General features: G+C 38.3%; 1 protein-coding gene across 1 annotated transcript in view; it reads right to left on the minus strand.

Annotated features, from left to right (window-relative positions):
* The window catches only part of DPP10 (dipeptidyl-peptidase 10 (non-functional)), a gene marked incomplete at its 5' end in the record, with an annotated part of 149,016 nt that overhangs the window by 29,378 nt on the left and 98,665 nt on the right, over positions 1-20,973 (minus strand). The window contains 6 exon segments of the mRNA XM_010075299.1: positions 2,993-3,100; positions 4,400-4,438; positions 6,597-6,720; positions 15,558-15,655; positions 19,200-19,297; positions 19,300-19,347. Coding sequence (XP_010073601.1) covers positions 2,993-3,100; positions 4,400-4,438; positions 6,597-6,720; positions 15,558-15,655; positions 19,200-19,297; positions 19,300-19,347 — 515 coding nt within the window.

Genomic DNA, 20,973 nt, shown 5'->3' on the forward strand with positions numbered 1-20,973 from the left:
GGAGTTTTTTAATCCCTGTATTTTTGAACTGTACCCCGTAAACTCGGAGCTCTACATCAACAGCAGCAATAACTGGGAAGCAGAAAATGCTCAAGGACACCTATGAGACATGTCTGGAACTGGCAAGGCAGAAACAAGTCCCTTAGAACTGATCTGTTTTCTAACAGATGCACAAGGAAAGAATGATGTAGTAACTCCATCACAAGTCTTGCAAGCATCAGCTGGAATCAGGAGGCTGTGCTAGGTGCTGTACATACGTTTATGATGAGGGTTCCCTGTTCAGGAAGGTTCTGATACTCAGTACTATCTCCAGAAATGATTAAAATACAAACTAGTGATTTATTATAAGTGGCTATTTTTTCTCTAGAGAGAGAGAGAAGCTGCAACAATTGAAAGATATATTTAAATATTGAGATCACAAAATCTAACAAGAAACAGCAATAAAAAGCCTAGCCAAGCATTAATAAACATGGTTATTTTTCAAGGTTATGGCCATAATACATAATTTATGAAGCTTGCAGGAAGTTCTTGCCTTGATCCATTAGTTACTTTATATTTCTTCTTTTGTGGTTGGAAAAAAGATACTTTCTAGAGTTGCAAAACACCACGTAAGAAATTTCTAGATACATAACACATGATTCAATCCCATTTTGAGATTAGTTTCTTTTAAATATTTCATAAGTTACTAAAAGCATTTGAAAACAATAAACCACACATCCAGCTTTCTCCATTCAGACAGTAAATAATATATGACAGACAGTAACTTTTTAAACAGTAACCTCCCCTTGCAAGAAGATGTAATCAAGATGCTTCTGATAGCCTTCGTTGATTATATCATTGACACACTAAAGTACAGACAAAGAAATGCAGCCCAAGACCATCACTTGTCAGCACTTGCTGTAAGATTGACAAATAAGCCCAGTGATTAAATTAATCTAAAGTGAGCCATTAAAATTTACTTCTTTGTCACTGTATGTTCATGTTAGTTCTGTGTTTTAACATTCCTGCCCTTAGAGGCTGATTTCTGTTAACGAGATGATATCTGTACCGAGTAGTACAGAGAAGTAACGAGAATCTTAATGCCAAATTCCAGTGTTACCAAGGAACCTGTGATATGTGGGTACTGTTGAACTGCCGACTGCTTTAAATTCTGCAGAGCACCTGTTACGCCACTGCGGCTCTCACAAGGTGTGACAAACATCTGATGTGACAGAAGACTTTATGTGCAATGGTTAATATAATTTTTATGCCCCCATGTTTGCTTTAGAAATAATGGACAATCAGATTAATGTAGTGTGTAAAACACATCATATAAACACATTTCTTGTCCTTTATTGCTCTATATCAGCCCCATTACCATGCAGAATGTTGCTTATTGATGAATAATGGTTGATACATGGGATATCACATTTCCTCTTCTTCTCAGGAGCAAGTATATACTTAAAGCCCAATTCACCATTGGTGATACCATTCAGACTTGTTTATTCATGGTGATGGCAGTCAACACTGAAGTATTTTTTATTTTTGGAGCTCCACAGTACCCACGGCTCTAATTCTGCCTCAAAGGGATAAAATACTAAACTCTTCATCATAAACTTGACTTCAACCAATATTCTGGTGGGATTAAAACATGTATTTACATGTAGGTATATATTTCATTATCTTATTGAATAGGAGTGGACTTAAATATTTTACTGAATTAGGATTAAGTTTCCTGGGCTCTTTAATAGCAAAAAATGTCAGAGCCTACAGGTTTAAGGCAAATTTGACTGTATTTCTAACATCCTTGGAAATGCTGCAAGTTAATTTTAAGGTCTACATTATTATTATTTAATCTGTTTTAAAGATACTTAGCCATGTTGGGAAATAAACCAAAATAAGACTTGATTGACTAAATGGTTTTATTCTGGTGTGAATTTTTGTGTGGTTATTATACCCTTTTACCAGATCCTCATCTGAGTTACTGTTTTCTTTAGAAGACAGAATTTGACGTCTTTGATCCCTTTTTTCTTTGCTGACTCTTTCTTGATATATTTATTCTAGTGAATTAGTATCTTGTTCTTGTTTCTTCAGGTTAAATTTTCATTGAAGTCATTTTGCTCTTGTTCTGTCTGCAGTACACTGTGAACATATTTCAGACTTAATAATGTTCATACCAGAACACTGTCATAAAGGGAGATAATGGAGTTGCCTGGTGCCAAGTCTGCTGTTTTGATGTTTTGGGTACTTTGATAATCCCTCCTATGTCATATGGCTCTGCTAAAGTACCTGGATTAACGCTCTGCTGATTTAAATAGATGCCTTGGAGTGTTCTGTTCCAGGGCATAATTTCCTTTATTAGTTCATCATAACTTCATACTGGTGACCTTCAAAGTCATAGTGCAAATTTATCTTCTTCCAGACTCTTCTTTGGAAAAAGCAATGACCCTGGGAAATGGAAGCCACTGGAAAATGTTCTAAAGGGTAATAAAAGAGTCCTAATTTTCACAAAATTTTAAGTTGTGGGTATTGCCTCCCTTTACTGTTGTGTGCAAGCTCAGAATTCTGAATATTCTGAACTGACATTTAAAATTATGCATATATAGTCCCTGTAAAGAGGGTAAAATGAGCATTTCTGCGGGTCTCTTGAGTTTCTGTGGCTATAAAACATTATTATTGACAGAAGGATTTAACAAGAAAACATCTCTACTTGTCCAGAGTGTTACAAAGAAAACATGACATCTTCCAGAGGGAGTACTTTGCAAATGCCTTTTATCTACAGACCTTACAGCAGAGGTCTAAGAAAAGAGAGTGAGAGCTCCACTTATTCTGCAAGGAGTTATAAATATATCCCTCTGCAGTTAATGACAACCTGGACAGGGAAAATTACCACCTCCATGACACAAGGGTTCAGGCTCTACAGAAGTGCAAGCCTTTGCTTGAGTCACATGTCCTCAGTAGGAGTCCTAGATGACCACTAGGATATTAAAAATAGCCTGAACCAAAAACTTACCTGAACAATGAACATGGCTATGTGGTGAAATTCGCCCCGGCCTCCCTGCTTTACTGGGACAGTCATGAAGAACTTGGTGCCGTCCTTGGAGAAAACTGGTTCTTCGTTCTACAAATGTTAGACTGTGTTAGTTTGTCACACTTTCCATTAAACTTCTAACAAAACATCAGTTTAGGTATTTTGTTTCCTCAGTTTTGGTAGTTGCTGTGCTTATAACACAATTGGAGAAAAATCCTTAGACTTTAAATATATTCTGCTAAGATTAATAAAAATCTCATAGATAAAGGTAAATATAGCTCATGACAGTAATCGTGCAATCTTGTCCGAAAGCATGGGTTACAGTCCTTGCAAAACTCTCCCTCCAAATCAAAGCTCTGATAGTGTCACCCCTTGCATTAGGATTGCAGGACTTTCCAGAATACATTCCTTTACAGACATACAATTAATGACAGAGATAAGTCCTACTAGTGAAAAGCAGAACAAATGTTTCCATGGTCTGGATTCAGCAAAATGTTACAAAGTACATGCTTAACGCTCAATGACTTTGATAAACCTGTATGGAAAAAATAAGCACATGGAAGTGATATTCTGAATCATGGTCTCACCATAAATTGTAGCCTGATGAGGTATCATCTCCCCATGTCTAACTTTACACAGAAATATTAAAGGAAAATGCCTTGCTATAAAAGCATAGATTTTTAAAAATGATTTCTCATTTGCACATTGCGAAATGAAGCCTGAAATATATTTTAAATAGAATGTGTACCATCCATTTATTGGACAGCTCTTCTGAAGCTAAGAAAATTGAATCATAATGACACATTAATTCAACATATTGTTCTGGGTAGGAATTCAGAAATATTATTCTTATGCATTACAATTATAGCCCATATGACCTCTAATCTTCTAACTCCTTTGGTTTTATCTGGTGAAGTTATTTCTTAAACAGAAAAAAATCAGCACAGTATATAGGACATGTTTGGAACGGGATTCGTCTGATCTGTCTTTAACCACCCAAGACTTAGGTAGTTAATCAGCTGGTCATCCAAGTGCTTACTTAACTGAATGCAGAGAGATCCAAAACTGAAGGGAATGTTGCCTCTGAAACCCAGGCAGGTGTCTCAGTTCGAAGAGCATATCTCTTTCCACCCCTGACACAGTCCGCTAGATAGCAAAATGTCCTCTGTGTCATGCTCAGTGACAGGATTCTCACAGAAAAAAGCTGCCACCTGAATGTTTACACAGACACTGCTATAATCCTCACCTATTAAATTAATTTAGGACCCTAAAAAGCATTCAGTTTTAAAAGGAATGGATTTTAATGGCTTATAAAATAACATTAATTAAATTAAAATGACAATGAAGCAATTACAAATTATACATGCAGAAATAGCATTTCTACCGTACCTGTTTAGGAAGCCACAGGTCTGATTGCATTTCATATTTCTAAAAAAGAAAAAAATTGTTTTTATGGAATAGTTATAAATCAAAAACATTTCTGAAATTCAGCAAAAGACTTCCAGTTATTTCATGCCTTTTTTTTTTTACTGTGTTACAATCTTCACATCTCTTCATTGGCACTTACACTGAAACAAACGATAATTTAATTACAAAGTCAGCTGCTTTACTCAGAGTTTTTGGTAGAACATCACAGGGGACCTAAGAATGCCTTTTTCAGTCCTTTCTGATTAGCTATCAAGAAGATCATCCAGGCAGTTCTATTTGTTTTTTACCTCTAGGCATCATCTGACAACTGGATATTTTAAGTCCTTCATCAACACTGGGCAAACAGCCAGCATCAAGCTCAAAGTGTAAGACCTTTTCAAATCACATTGCCTTTCTTTAATGGGATATAGTGTGGCATTAGCAAAGAGACAAAAAAATAAATGCAAATGATCGGTTTTTGTTGGTCACACTCGTATTTCACATCATTCCATCCAAAAAATAAACAACCCCAAAACCAAAAAATAAATACCATGCACACATTGTTGGAAAAAAATATAGACTATATGTCAACTGTTGTAAATTGTCACAGTCATACTGAAGTAATGAAAATTTATTAGCTATAGAATCATCTGTACAAATATGGCCTGAAAGTGAAAAATCTGTAGCTACTATAACAGTTGGTTTTATATAGTACTTTTTGGAATTGAGAACATGTGCAAAATGCTAAAAAAACCACAGAACCCCATAGGTTTACAGTTGGAATCAAATGGTGGGATACAACATTAAAATCTCACAATAGAGCCTTTCCTCACCCATTACTGAACTCAAGAGCATCGCCTTATCCCAGCAGATGCGGCGCAGGAGCTCTCCAGGGCTACAAGCATGAGTGCGGTCCGAGCTGTGCCCAGTGCGGTGACACTGCATCGCTAGCCTTTCTCACCCACCTACAAGGTCCTTCGCTGCACTTTATTTCTTCTGGAGTGGGACTTTTCAATCTCTCTCTCTTACATTAGTCCTGGATTACTGCTCCCTGGACACCTACTTCAGACAAGTCCAATTGACCTTGGAGCACACAAGGTTTTCCTTTCAGAATTGACTGCTCACAGCAGTTCCCGGCTGACTTTCTTAATAAAAGAGCACAAGGCTTGCAGGAACCAGCTAAAAAGCAACCCAATCAACAAATCTCCATGTTCACACTCTTAATCCATAGCTGGAGGATTTACTATCAGTTTCTGAGTCAGGAAAAGCAATCTTCACTATGCAGCAAAAGAAGCAGACGAGCTTGGAAACAATCCCTAATGCTTTAACATGACTGACTTCAGTAGCAGACACTGATGGGAGCCTTTTGACTCTGAGGCCAAACTTAGACCTACATTAATCACTCATAGCCATTTACACTGCCAAATTATACCCTCTACTTTGGAGCATCTGCTGGTACTGATATCAGCATGTATAGAAAATATTTATACTTTTAGCTGGTTCTGGGAAGAGATCGTGACTCAGAATGGGAAAGTATCCTACTGCATTCAAGATGCAAGATTGACTGTGAAAATGGAGAGATGTAATGCAGGAGTGTCAGAAGTCAAAGTCTGGGTCAAGGGATGGGATGTAGCTGAATTCAAACAGAAAAATGTATTTCAGCTTGGCTTACATTTGAAATGAAATATCCTTGTTGCATTTCAATTTTATTTTTTTCAGAAGTTATCTAATTCTGTTATCGAATTTGCAGGAATTATCAGACCTCTACACCTTTTCCTTAAACAAACGTAAGCTGTGAGAGACAGAAAGATCTGAAATGAAACTCTGCAGGGGGAGAGAGGAGAAATCAGGCTGCTGAAAATATCTGACGGAAGACAAGCTTGTCACTGTGCTAGCTATATCCAAAATACGTGATGTTCAGCAACTTCAGTTTCCACTGAAGCTAATGAATGAACAAATCTCAGTAATTCTGAAAATGTCACTCAAAGTTTCTAATTGCATGAAATCATTCCAACGGATTCGGAATTTTCTCACATCCATTTCCTCCCTGTTGACTAATTATCTTCAGCTTGCAACTACTGCATCTGCAAACTGATTTCCAAAAATCTTGTTCTGAATAAGAAAACAAAACACAGGAAGAAACCTTGAAAAGAGAGCTTAGGAAAAAAATCCAACTTACCCTGCTGCAAGCCCCAGTCGTGGTTTCACAAACTGTAAGGATGGAGATATTCTGAGGTCTGTTTAACCATCTCACCACAGCCTTGGTGTTGCTCACCCATTTCACCATGGTGATGTAATATTCCCTATGTAAACATTTGAAAACACAATATTCAGATCATTCTTACTTCAGATTAGACTTTTTTAAAAAAATATAGTTCATCAAATGCTCAGTTTGTACTGCATGAAAGTAGCAGTGCGGAGGGATGGAGAAAATAACCCCAAATGCCCAGCATCTGCGTTCCTACAAGTGGGAAGGATCAGTCTCTGTGCACTGTTCCCCAGGGAAATTTGTGCTCCTTTAGCACCTCCTTCTCAGCCATTTGTAATATATAAACTTTACCAACTGCAAAACATACGCTTGTGAAACACATGCTTGAAAATGCAGATGAACCATGTACTTGCTGGCCAGCTTAAAAACAAACACTAAATTCCAACAGATGCCAGTATTTTCCCATAGCAAATACCTTCAGAAGACACACATTTTTGCAAAAGAATCCAGCCTTACTGTCAAATAAAAAGTCTGTACGTCTGTAATGTTAGAATGCAGGCGAGACCACTTTAAAATATCACTTGTCATAAAATAACAAGTATTTTATAATGGGACTCCTGCCTAAAAGGGAAATCACACTCGGGATCAGTGCGTGCCAGCTCCTGTTTTAACAAATAGCTCATAATATCGGTCAAATTGTCTGTCCCTCAACGACCCTGGCTGAGCAAGGGAGGCTTCCTAGGCACAGACTCACGGTATGGAGTATCTGCCTCCCTCCTCCCCAGATCCTGCCAGGCTGTCAGAGTGGGGATGCTACAGAGGAAGACCTGTTGCAGCTTGTCATCCCAGCCAGGCTATTTGCTTCACTTCTCTACCCGTGGCAGCTGGCAGCTTTCAGAGTCCAGCTGAGTTATGTGCAACAGTGGAGTGAACGCGTCTGGAAACTCTGCCCCCCTTTAAAACAAGGGTCTTTGCTTGCATATAATTAGGCTTTTAATCTAATACTGATGGAGAGCTCATTACTCTTTGACAACATATATTTAGTTATACATTCAAAAGACTTCTTACTAGATCAAAGATGCTACAGCAGTGCCAACAGCAAAGTTGTGGTCAACTCTGATGCTGCACACAAGAGACGCAGGAGACAGCAATTCACGGCAGCTTCACCCAGCCTTGGTCTGGTGCTGTATCTGAAGCACACAGCTGAACAACCCAATATACACAACCTTCTTTTGGCTCTTATATTTGATTTTTTAGTAAACTAGATATTTTCTCATGCGGATACCAGAACGATGACTAGAAATGGTGACTTCAGGTATATTCTCAGTCTAATTTTTTTTGTTGTTGTTTAAAAAGCTTTTTAACTTGCTGAGGAGCAAAAATATATGCCAAAATTAACACAAGATCTAACATGAGACCAGGTGATGCAGCCAACAAAGCAATGACCCAACAAACCAAAGAGTGCAACACCAAGACCTGGGTAATTGGTTCCCTACAGCAGAACTCAAGAAACAAGAGCTGAACACTTGTCCTTCTGCAGTTGTGCCTTCATAAGGTCATCCAACACCATCACAATGGTGCATACAGAAGCCCAAAGTTTGCCAAAAGGAAATGTTCAAAACATGTATATGGGGACTACCTCCCTCTACCAGTGTTTAGACATGAAGGTAAGAGCATCCACTGTCTACAAAGCCCAAATTATCCCAGAATCAGATTCTACAAAATAGAGCCTGAGCTGTTCCATTTCAAAAGTTCTTCAGTGAGGGATGGAAACAGGACATTTAATAATTCAGAATCCAGCTGACATAGTAATTAATAGTCCAAATCAAACCATAACATCATCTTCCATCGCTGACATAAAATCCTGGATCACTGAACTGAAAGCAAAAGATCATTTAAAAACTCATTTTTTCCTGCCCGCAACAACTATGCATTAAAATATGTTCAAATTTCACTACACTATGATTTGTTTATCAGGAGTCTAGCATTGTATGTATATATATATATATGTGTGGAAAAACCTACCCTTCTGAAATTAAATACTGCCTCCAGGTGATGTTCCTTCATAATTTACACTTTTGCAGTTAATCTATTGTTTCACATATACAGTGCACATACACGCATACACATCAGTAGTTTTGTTGCAGGTGAACAGATATAATCAAGTCAAACTTTGTAGAAGAAAACTGGCTGTTTGATTGCCTGATACGTTGAATAAAAACAGAGAAGCCTGCAGGGCAAAAACTGTTTTAGTTCTGAGGAAGCTGCTATCAGTCTCTCTCCAAACTTAGCAGGCTTTTTTTGCAACTAATCTATTCTTCTAGTAATGAAAATAAGCACTTTCCCTCCAGACCCAAACACACAAATGTACTGGGATTGCTAGACCCTCTGCATCTGTACGTACATTAAGTTTCCTCAGAACATCACTTCAAAGAGGAAAGACTATGCTTTCTGGACAAAGGACTGAAGCAAGGTATTAAACAAAAATTGACACTCATTTTAGATCCTCAATTTTGCACCCATTTAATCAGGTGCTCTACAGCACTTTGCGTGTTCTGAGGACAACTTTCATCCTTGCTTGGGGACATTTCTTAAACCAGGCTGCAGATTAATTTACTGCATGTCCAAGGAGTAACAAACACAATTATTGGTCACCTGCGCAATGTTAGTTTAAACTCACTGTATCACATGGGGGCTGTGCGGCAGAGACAGAATCCACTTGTAGCATTTAATTGCCCCAATAAGAGGAGGCTTTTCTCTCTTACTGTGACTAGTTTTATTCAAGCTGTGTCTCCCCACCCCACTCCTAACTTTCTTTTTCCTACACTTCATGTAGCCAGTTCCAGGTTTTTCCTCATCAATCCCTTTTCTCCCAGTAGGGCCACTATAAGATGATCGTGTGAACCATAAAACCTGTGTGTTGATACCCATCTCCTCTGTCCCCACCATCTCACCGGCTCTCAGGGTTCCCACAGAAATCCCTGTCAAGAAAATTTCATTAAATCCCTGCCTCATAGACCTGCCTTTTTGTTTTTTAGCCAGTCCTCATTTTAAATGGTCTAATCAAGTTTTCATGTCAGACTTCTTAAGAGTCTCTTCCCTCTCATCTGCCCTAGGATTTTTTCCTTTCTGAATTCCAAAGAGTTAGCTTTCTTCTTTACTGTATATAAAGGCAGGCAGAAAACTCTAAAACCGCAAAAAGGTAGTCTCCTTCCACAGCATCCCATGATCAGTCAATATTGAAGGAATTTGTACCTGACACACTTTATTCTAAGTTAGATTGAACCAGGCAATGCATGAAAACAAGAGCATCAAGCTTCATGACTAGACAGAGAGCTACTCCTGTCCACATTCGGTATTTAAATCTGTTGCTTGGCTTCAAATTGGCCTGAGGCAACTACACAAGGTAATTAGCAACAAGAAGGCACAGCTTTCCCTCAGGCCTATGAACCAGGAACATGACATGTATACAGTCAGCTCAACAGCAGGAGCTGGAACATCTCACGTGTGCCGAGGAGGTGCTGCACACTGAGAAAGGTCAGGTCTTGGGGACTGAGAGGGATGGAAGATTTTCAGTGAGAAAAAAATTTCCAATTGTAGGTGTTGAGAAAGCAAATGCCTTTCCTGAGCATATGGCAATTTTTTTCAAAGTCTTGTAACTTGATGAAATCTGTATTAATTTTCACTGCTGATAAAAATCATGTTAAATATCAAAGATGTTTATCATCCTTTGCCAAGCTTGAAGACCCCTTCTTTTTTTTAATCTTTCTTTCTTATAGAAAGTTTTCCTTTATTTTCATTATCTCAGTCGATACCTAGTTCTATGAAGGTTGTTTAACAGGTTGCTAGTACATTTATAATCACTCACGAATGCCTAGCACGTCTTGTTTCCCTTGTAAGTTTTTGGATGCTTGTGCCTGGAAAGATATGTGTATCTTGTTGGCTGTGATTGTAAGTGCTTAGCAAAGTCAACAGAGACAACAAGCTGAACAAAGGAAAGGGATTTGCACTGAATTACACTTAGCATAGTTACAATAATAATTAAATTTGAACATTAGATACTTAGATTTGAAATAGACTAACATCAGAGGAAAATAACCCACAGTATTAAACTTAAGAAACTGTTCAAGAAAAGGAGCCAAACTTTGCAACTTCATACTATTCACTGTAATGAAGAAATCTGCTCTAACTTTCATCCAATGAGCTGATTATGAAAAAAATCTGCTTCTAAGAAGAGCTAGAAGACATTTACCATTGATGGCAATGGAAAAAGGAACCTTACTGTAGCGGATTTGGAATTGGATAACAAACACAACAGGGTTCAGCTAAAGAAAGCCAACCTATTATGCTCTACTAGTTTGCTGGCAGGTTGTTATCCAAGAATGTAAACAACAGAAACATGTCCCATGCGTAATGCTGTAGAATATTTACTATATTCTTAAATTATTTATATTGTGTATTGAAAAGTGTACGAGAATTTACAGAAACAAATAGAAAATATCATTCTTGGAAACACACATCGAAAATAATACAACCTGAGACACAACCTGCAAGGTAGCGAAGATAACTACAGTTAGTATTTTGGTATACTATACATGACATTATCTATGTATACATTGATGGATGTACTGTAGTTTTCTTCTGAGACGAAGCCACAGGTATTTGTCTAGCTCCCCTTCCCATGGATGCTGGTGGCCATCATCCTGGACTGCTCATCATTTCCTTGCAGCTATGGGCCCTGGCCACGACCATCTTGATAGCCCACAGACAGACTCTCATCGTCCCCCTTGAATCCCTAAATTGTTGTGGGTGATGCTCTGCCTTTATGGGTGATGGACAGAGCAACCTTCCTCAGTCTGCCAGCCATACTGCTCCTAGCACGGTCCGGCCTTGGTGACAATAAGCATTCACAGCTGTCTCCTGTTCAGCCCCAAGCACAAACCCCTCAGCAGGACGGCTGGGCAGGCAGCTGTGTCCCAGCTCTGCAGACTCAGGGACTTGTCCTGGCCCATGTGCAGAATTTACATTTCTTTCCACTGAACAGGGAAGGGAATAATCAATAAATGCCATGGCATTGTGTGGGAAAGCTTCAATAAAACAAAATCTGTGAATAAATTTCTATCCTGTAGGCTCAGGCTGAATAGATTACAGACATTTGCTGTAAGGTAAGACAGTGAATTAATCCTTTACATTAATCTTGTGAGGTAGGTATTGCTATTGCCAAATTACAGAAGAGGGCAGCGTCAGAAGCATGAAAGAAGTGACTAGACATAGAATAGCTAAGAAAAGCTGAAAATAAACCCTAGCTTTCTTAATGCCAAACTGCACGCTCCCCCACCTTTTGCATTTCCAGTTCAAATCAAATAAGCTTTCTGTTCCAAAGTAAGGCTCAGATAAACTGGCTGCCAGAAGTATAAAACCAACCTTTCAAAAGGTGATTTCAAACTATAAATACATAAATATCCAACTGATTTTGTTGATTTGGAAACGCATGGATAACAAAAACATTGGTGAGGCTTGTAAAAGCATTATTTTAATTTACGCAAACTCCATTTCTTAACCGTTTCCAGTTCCACTACAAAAGATTAATTAAATAAAAATGATTAAAACTTGTCATACAAAGGCAGAAGGGTCTCACTGTATATTTCAGTCTCTTTAAAAGCAGGTGTACATTAAATGATAATGTGGACATCCAGTATTTTTTCAGGCATTTTAATACTATTGGAAAAAGTAAGAAAAAGGACTGACTTTAGTTCTTATAGTGCGTTTTAAAACTACCTGGTCAGAAGCGTTTCAGAATAGTGCAGAGCCAACGCAGATTGCTCCCCGTGGCCGAGAATGGCAAAAGCAAGCAGTGGACAACCCACACATTGAGACTTTCAAGAGCCAATACCCAGTTCTAGCAGAAAAAATCTTTTCATCACATATGGAAGCAGAGCTCTACTCTGATAACTGCCACTTCTTTCATGTGTTATTTCACTTTTTCTCTGTCTTAGCATTTTCCACTTTGGAAAAGAAATGAAATTTTTCTGCCTGGCAGGTCTAAACTCAAGCATGGGTTTTGATAAATCAGCCTATACTGTTTCTTAATATCATATTAATGTCTTATATCTAAATGTCACCAGTTACAAGGATTCGGCAGGTGTTCTAAGGTACAGCGGTTTGAACTGACCGCTTGCACACCAGATTGCTTTTTCCAGATTTGCAGCAGGAGGCGAGTATTAGGTTTCCAACTGGAACATCAGGAGCTAGCAGTGTATGAAAGCCCACATATTTCATCTTACATGTATATCGGCTTTCTAGGACTAATAAGAAAATCCTGTAGTAGAACATGATGTTTGCCACTGAAGAAAACATTATGTAATTGTACACATGGAATAAAACACCACGGGGGAAACAGTAATCGCAGAGAATACAGCCACATGTTTAAAGGAAGACTGTCAATCTTTCTGTGGCATTAACAGTGCACAGTAGACGGTAAATTTTTCCAGAGAATAAAACTTTCATTGGTAAATTTACAAATGTTACTGCTACCTTTATATCAGAATAATCTAAAAAAACTTGGGAAATATTACCAAGCACTTTTATAGAATCACTGCAAGCAGTAAATGAAGGTAGAACATTGAATTTACTCAATCTACATCAGGTTCCCAGACATCCTAAAAATCAGAGGAACAGTTATGTTTGTTATCACTGCACACAATCTGGGGAGAGCTCAGAATCTGAATGTTACCTTTTACAGTTATAAATAACAGAAACCTCATTCCCTACCCATTTGTGTGGTTTCTCTGTGTTGGAGTGAATCTCTCCCATAACCATAGCAGTTGTTTATAACTTGTACAATATGTATTTCCAAAATGCCTTGAAAGATCCACAAAACTACATGATAGTGCACCACTCCATTTAATTCTGAAAGACTCCCATTACCTATTTACTAATGACTCCATAATGAATTGTTTAGAAAGGTACTGGAAAAAATTGACAGCTAAAAGTAGTTACCATTTTTACTAAAAAAGCTAATACTTTACAAAAACTTCCCAAGCATTACAAACTTTCAAGACTTTAATTCTAGAAAGGCCTGTTCAAAGCTCATTCTTCCCACCTCTATATATATTGATATATGGATATACATATTGAAATAATATGAATGTTTCAAATTCTGTTTCGCTGCTGTATCAGAAGATAGACTAAAACTGTTTAAACCTGGAAAAAAAAGTCAGGTTCATATTAATTTTAGCTACTAAGCTTCTGAGATACCAATACTAATTCATTTGATTCTACTTTTGTTTTCGATCTGCTGGTGAGGAAGAATGAATCTGAAAAATCTAGAGAGAAACCACAACATCTGAACAACATCTTCAAGATTTTTTTTTCTTGAGGATTTACACATTGCTTTCTCATTTCACTTCTTCATGCCTTCTGACAGTTAAAGGACAATTTTAATGCTGTTTAAGAGAGTTAAGATGCTAATGTTGATGGCAAGGAATCTCTTTCAAATCCTACACTTTCAATTAAATTAATGAAGGGTTAGCAAGCAGCAGGGGATTTATTAGGTTTTTCAGTAGTGGCCCATCAACAGAAAGAAAATACTTCAAAAAGCATGACTCATTCAAAATAATTCCTTTCACTAACACAATCAGTAAGCATTCCAGCTGACATAAATAATTGCAAGGCATATCTCACTATTAAATTATTCCTGCACTAAATTAGGGTACCTCAGTTTGTGTAGAGAGAGCTACACCAGCTTAAAATTAGTCACAATGGTTGTGAATCAGCAACCACTGTTAACATCCTGATTGTTTTGGGAACAATTACCATAAAATCTTTTGGGTTTTGTAGGAACCGCAAAACCAACAACTATATTCAAAGGTGGGTTGTTTTTTTGTTTTTTTTTTAGGTAGAGGTGGCTTTACTGTTGCCAATCCTTTTCACACCTTTCTCCATCTGAATATGTCCTGAGTGAAGAGAAGAAGTGGCACCTCCCTGGCCCCTAGAGTGCAGCCAGATCTGGACTGTGGCAACTCTTTTATTGTTATTATTACCTATGTTATCTAATATCTTAAGGTTAGAAGATCATTAGCATGTCCACTGAAACCAGAGAGGGAATTTAATCAAGACAACTGCAGTTCTACAGACTGGAACGCATGTATGGGAAGGGATGAAAATTTTCTTCCCTTAAACAAAAGTTTCAAGGCACCTCAAAGTGAGGACACGTAAACAGGAGCTCAGTTTAAGGTACGTAGTAACGTTAGCAAGAGAGTCACTGGTTGCAGCCAGACCTCATTTCTTCAGCCCTAAAGTCAAAGGAACCGTTAAATTAGCTCAGTGGTTCTGAAGCAGTTTCTCCTGAAAAACACAGCACAGCCCTTCCTAGTCTACGTGATCTCGCGGCATCGCATTCTACCTTCTGCCACCTCATTGCATTTGTTAGCTGCGAGGAGACATGGAACTTCCCGTAACCTACTGGATTTGAAAAGTTCTGAACACTCATCTCTAAATTAACACCTTGATTACATGTTCTGTGCATTTGTAAGACAATTCTATATTCTGAAATCTCATTTCAGAAACTAAAAACAAGTTGGCACATAGCAAGGAAAGGCTGGCAGTGAATGCTGTAACAACTTCAGAACCAGGTCAATGTTCAGCCCTTTGACCATAGCTTGGGATTCTTAATTTCATCTATTTAAAGTAAACTGGAGCTTCTCTGGACATCAGAGGTGAGCAAGTCTCAGGCCCCTGTGATTTTTAAGAGGAGCATCAACCCAATACAGTTGTATTTTATTTTATTATCATTATGTTCAGCCATGGGGACAGAGATCAAGTGCATTCCAGTCAAAGACAAGTGTTGTGCTGATGTAAAAAGAAAATTATTAGCCCGGGAGACAGACAGGTTAAATTAAACATGAGTTTCAAAACAATGAAATTATATACCTTGATTTAAAGCTGTCAGGTGGCATCAGTTCCAGTGTGTGTGCTGGTCCATACAGATTAACTACAAACAGCTTTATTGTTGGATTTGTTTGACCTGCCTTTGAAAAAAAGGAAATAGGCACTGAATCAGTGACAGCTAAATAGAATAACTCGTGAACATAACTCAGTATCTTTATAATAACGACAAATTATAAACATTTAGAAACTGTAAATTTAATCAAATAACTTCACAGCTGTATGAATTACATTGTAAAGAATATGAATCTTTAACAGAGTAATTCTCTCACTGCCCTTTAACAATGGTAGACCTTCCTGTGCAGAGCAAGTAACCAAGTGGTTTGGCCCAGTTCTGCAAAGTCAGATGTAAAAACACTGCCAGTTCCTAAAACAACAGTTAAAGCCAGGCTCCAGCGAAGTCTTTTCCTGACACTGTTGTTCCTTCTTCCAAAAAGCTGCCCTATATCTGGGAAAACATTCCTCCTCTTCCTCCTCTTTCTTTACCATTTCCCCCCAGTCTTCCTTCCCTGGCTAGCTGAGATGTAAACCCTGTTTTGGCTTTGTTCAGGACTGAGCTGCTTTGGCAGGACTGCTCTAAGAGAAACAAAATGCTTCCTGTTGCTAAAGGGGAATAAAATGGCAGCATCGTGGGAAAAGTGTGATTAAGTTCTGAGGATCTACAGGGAGGTGGGACCCATCCTTCTCACAGTAACATGGCTCATTACTAAGGGAGGTTCCTGAGATTAAGAGAAAGGGCTGGTGACAAAAGGCAAGGCTCTGCAGGGCTGCTAAGCAGATGCTACTAGCCCCGCATCCCTGTCCTGGCCATGCCATATTCAAGCTTCTTTTTCATGTAAGTCACAGGAGTCACAGAACACTATACTGCATCCTTGGGATATGGGGGATGAAAACTGTGTCTTTCAGTGGGGCTGACTTCTGTTTAATAATAGAAGGACAAGGTAAAATCACTGATTCTACAGATTTAATCATAATAAACTACAAAGTTGTATATCCGGCTCTTCACAGGGCTCTTTAGAAATGCAAAATAGTTTGGCTGAAATACATCCACAAATTCCCTTTAGAAATTGGACTTATTTCAAAATATAGATAGTCTGAATGCTGTATTCACTCATTTCTGAGTGATATGGGGAACAAGAAAGTGGTATTTGTGTATTTTTACTAGTGTTTAAAAACAGTTTTGAAAATTGATTTAATTAAGATTCCTGGAATTTATTTTTTCATAAAAACTTTTACACTTGCCTCAAAAGAAACACGGTCTCTCAAAGGCATCCTTTGCATGACCATAGCCTACACAAATGCAAAACTGCAGAAGAAAACCACTATAAGATCAAGTCCTTAGGACACAACTACATTTGAAAATGGATTTAATCAAGATTCCTGGAATTTATTTTTTTCATAAAAACTTTTACACTTGCCTCAAAAGAAAACGGTCTCTCAAAGGCATCCTTTGCATGACCATAGCCTACACAAATGCAAAACTGCAGAAGAAAACCACTATAAGATCAAGTCCTTAGGACACAACTACAGTCTCCTTATCCCTTTTGAACCTTACATTGACCGCACAGCAGCATTAAAGAACTCTCACTGGGAGGGCTGCCATGAGGAATTACTATCCAGTGTCACTATGAGTTGCAGAGAGCCACTCTAAGGCATGCCTCCGCAGTGGCCACAGCCAGCTCCGTGCTAGCCCCAGAAAATTAAGCACAGAAGCACGGCACTACCCCAGCTCTGCCACCACCAGTCTTGCTCTGGACTCGGCAAAGGGGTCTGCGGCACAGCACTGCCCATGGCAGGCTGACAGCCCGAGCTGGTTCTCTGTTTGGGGCTGTACTGCCCCAACGCAGCATCTCTGCTACAAATACCCACGGTGTGCCCTGCTCTGCCGCGTGGATATGTCTGAGCTACAGCTCTACAGCTCCTACCTCGATACGAGGTCTGTCCCTACAGCAGGGGAGGTACCATGGTCCATGGGGTGAACAAAGAGAGCTCCTGCAGCCTGCAGTGGACTCAGAAAGCTGAAGGCGGTTTTTCTACCCAAGCAGAAAACTTTCACTTCCACATCTCTCCCTCAACAGTGAACAGCCTCAACTCTTCCACCACTCAGGGCCCTCACAACAATCTAAATAGCACAAATGTTGTATAATACCACAAACGTTTGTACAGTAGTGTAAGAACCCTTTACATTGAAATCCTACTTTCTTCTCAATGTATTTAACAAAATTTAAACTTTATTTTTCATGTTTTTTTGAAGATTAAAGCATGTGTGCATGACATGTACACAGACGCACATGTTCCAGTATTCACAAACACATGGGGGTTTAATTTTATTTTTTAATCATAGTTATAATTTTTATCTGATGCTTTCATTCTATAATAAAGATCAAACCTTTTTTTTCCATCTCTGTTGCTATACCACCAGCTTCATTACCAATTAATGATGTTTAACAGGTAGCTAAATTGGTATTAAATGGAGACATTAAATAAAGATAATGTTTTTTCATTAATGAGATCACTGAAGGAGTACTGTGGATCACTTTTATGCTGAATTGCTAATGAAATGGAATTTCTCATTTCTTGTTTACAAAGCTGACTTTAAAAAATATTCTTAATTTTTTTCTTCACTCTGTTGCTCAAGGCCTTTTGCCAATGCAAGTATGTAAGGTACCTCTAAAAACGATGTTACGTTGTTATCTCAGAGTATTATTTCACAGCGGAAATACATTATGTTTATATCATGCATGTTATTGTTTCTTAGTACCTGGTATGGTCTAACTGTCTGCTCATTAAGAATAAAGGGTCAACTCCAAAGACCAGAAGCAAGGACAGGGTAAGAGTAACAATTTCTAAAGCCCTCAATCTACCTCCTTTGAAATGTCAAAGGAATACCACATACATGGACCTATACATCCCATCCGAAAGGAACTCAGGTACTTTGAAATCACGTGATAACCTGGAAGATAATACCAGCACTGGAGCTCAGCCCAAAAACAACAGCTAGGGAGGCACGTAATCAGGAAATCCCCAGAAAATGAGGGGCGATTTCAGACATTATCTCTGTCTGGGCTGCTCTTTCACTTTCCAACATGGATCTAAAAACCTTTCTCTACATCTTCTGAAACTCAGAGATAGCTCTTTTTTTATATACTTTTTTTTCTCCTTTTGATGGCCAGGAAGAGATTTTACTATGGCTTATCTTATCCAAGGCCAGTCTGTCATATTTATTAATAACAGCATAATTTTCTGAGATCTATAGAACTGCAATGCAACATGCCCTGCACTCTGCACACAGTGCATATGACTGCAGTGCACTTGTGACAGTATCTTCTTTTCTGCGCACTCCTTCAACCATATTACCCTTCTCTCAGAAGTGGTGGATTGATTTTACCAAGACATATATCAGTGATGAGACTACAACGAATCAATTTGTCTGCTGCTCCCTCACCCGATAGTTTCTTTCCTGTGAAAGGTGTTACAGTCTACTGAAAAAATATGTAATTAATATTTCCTGAAAAGCAACATGAACAAAATCAGCCCATTACTGTCTAGAAACACGCCTTCCACATGGCTGAATACTCTCACTGAACAAGGAAGAGGAGGTGGGGGCTGTACTCACACTCATCTTACCTTCGGATATGGATACTGCTTTCCTTTTGGATATAGACTTCCAGTAAACTGGGGAATAAGCATATTCGGCACCAGAGAGTCATTTATGGTCAGGAAATTTCACCATCTGGAGACCACCAGTGGGCAACGTGAGAATGAAGAACTTCCTCTGCAAAACCAAATCTCCTTAGGGTCCATAAAAATAACTGTCACACAGTTTCCAGCTCATTCAGCTGGCACGGATTTGTTCTTGCTGTGCCTACTTGAAATGCATCTGTTGTAATTTCAGTAATTTCACATTATCCTGGGTTGAATGTTTGGATAACAAAGCATGTCGAAAGACCAAACTTTAACGGTTTTCCTCAAATGAATACTTTTATTGACATCAATAAATCATCTAAACATGAGAGATGATTGCAACTGCCATATGTTTAGTTCCATTGCATTCCATTAGATGTGTTTAATTAATTTTTAAATGATTTGGACCATTTTAATAGACAGGTTTTTTCAGGATTGTCAATCTTTTTCTTTTTTTAATATAAAACTTTAGTATACCCAATTTCTCTGAGCTGTGGCAGCTGGTAACCTGCAGATCCTCACAGAGTGAAATTTGTGTAATAATTTTTGGAGTGCAGTATTTTGGCTTTTTCTCTCAGCCTAATGGTAACCTTTAATTCTTAGAAAGTTCAGTTTTTCCAGAATGTAACTTGAAAATCTAAAGAAAACTTGTTATTTTAATGCAAATTTTATTTGATTTCAAAATGCAAGTGATTCTCTAAAATGTCATGCAATGTTTTCTTACATTTATGGCCACTGTATTTCATATCAGAAAGAAACAAAACACAAACACCCACAGAAGCAGCACCTGAACTCCTGGAATCCTAGTAAAGCAGCTCCTGACCAATTCCAAATTCACCCTGTATAGGTCTCCTGTCTCCCACTTGTGAAAAGGCTTAGATTATTTTCATTACATATTTGATATGTCAATTTATTGGGTGAGTATTTTGTATTTAAATTTGAAGAATTTGTCTGGAAAACTAATTGAGAATAGTATACTAATGGGAACAGAGGCCTGAATGCATACCTAATTTACCAGCCTACCTAGAAAACTACTTAAATTGTCAATGGAGACTCTCCAGGATGCTAATCAGACTCTAAAAGTTTTGAAGTGGTTTAATGGGTTGAATTATCTATGGTTAGGTGCAATGAAGCTGGGACCTATATTCAAAGTCATATATTCCAGGTCTTGCTTCTCTCCCTAGCTGGATAACTAAAACCTTTTACACGGGAGAACAGCAAAGAATGAACAGTGAATATCAGATAGCAAAAATCACAACTGTGTTTGTTTTAAAATATTACTGTTTGCATTCAGACAAGGTTATTCACACCAAGAAAAGCTATTCCCAAATGCTTGTGTAAAGTAAAATGCTAATAACAAACTCCTGCAAATGATAAAAGAAAACAAATGAGGTCAAAAGGAGGAACAGTTCTTGATTCAACTGAAAATCTCTTAACCTCAGCCAGACAATATTAAGCCTGCTCAGCTTCTGTTGCTATTAAAAACACTATAGAAAGTAGAGGACTTCTCTAAATTAAACAATGGTTAATGGGAAAGAAGCAATGTTCCTGCCAACAAACAATGTGGTCCTCCAGTGTGTGAGATATAAGATATTTGGATTATATTTTTAAAAAAAGGAGAAGCAGGCTCATGGTGTTTTTGAAAATCAGCCCTGTACAAGGCCTCTGTATCCATGTGTTCACAGACAGAAACCACCCGCAGCACACAGAAGAGGTC

The sequence above is a fragment of the Pterocles gutturalis genome, unplaced genomic scaffold (assembly GCF_000699245.1).
Source record: "Pterocles gutturalis isolate BGI_N339 unplaced genomic scaffold, ASM69924v1 scaffold14127, whole genome shotgun sequence".
In the NCBI taxonomy this organism is placed as follows: Eukaryota; Metazoa; Chordata; class Aves; order Pterocliformes; family Pteroclidae; genus Pterocles; species Pterocles gutturalis.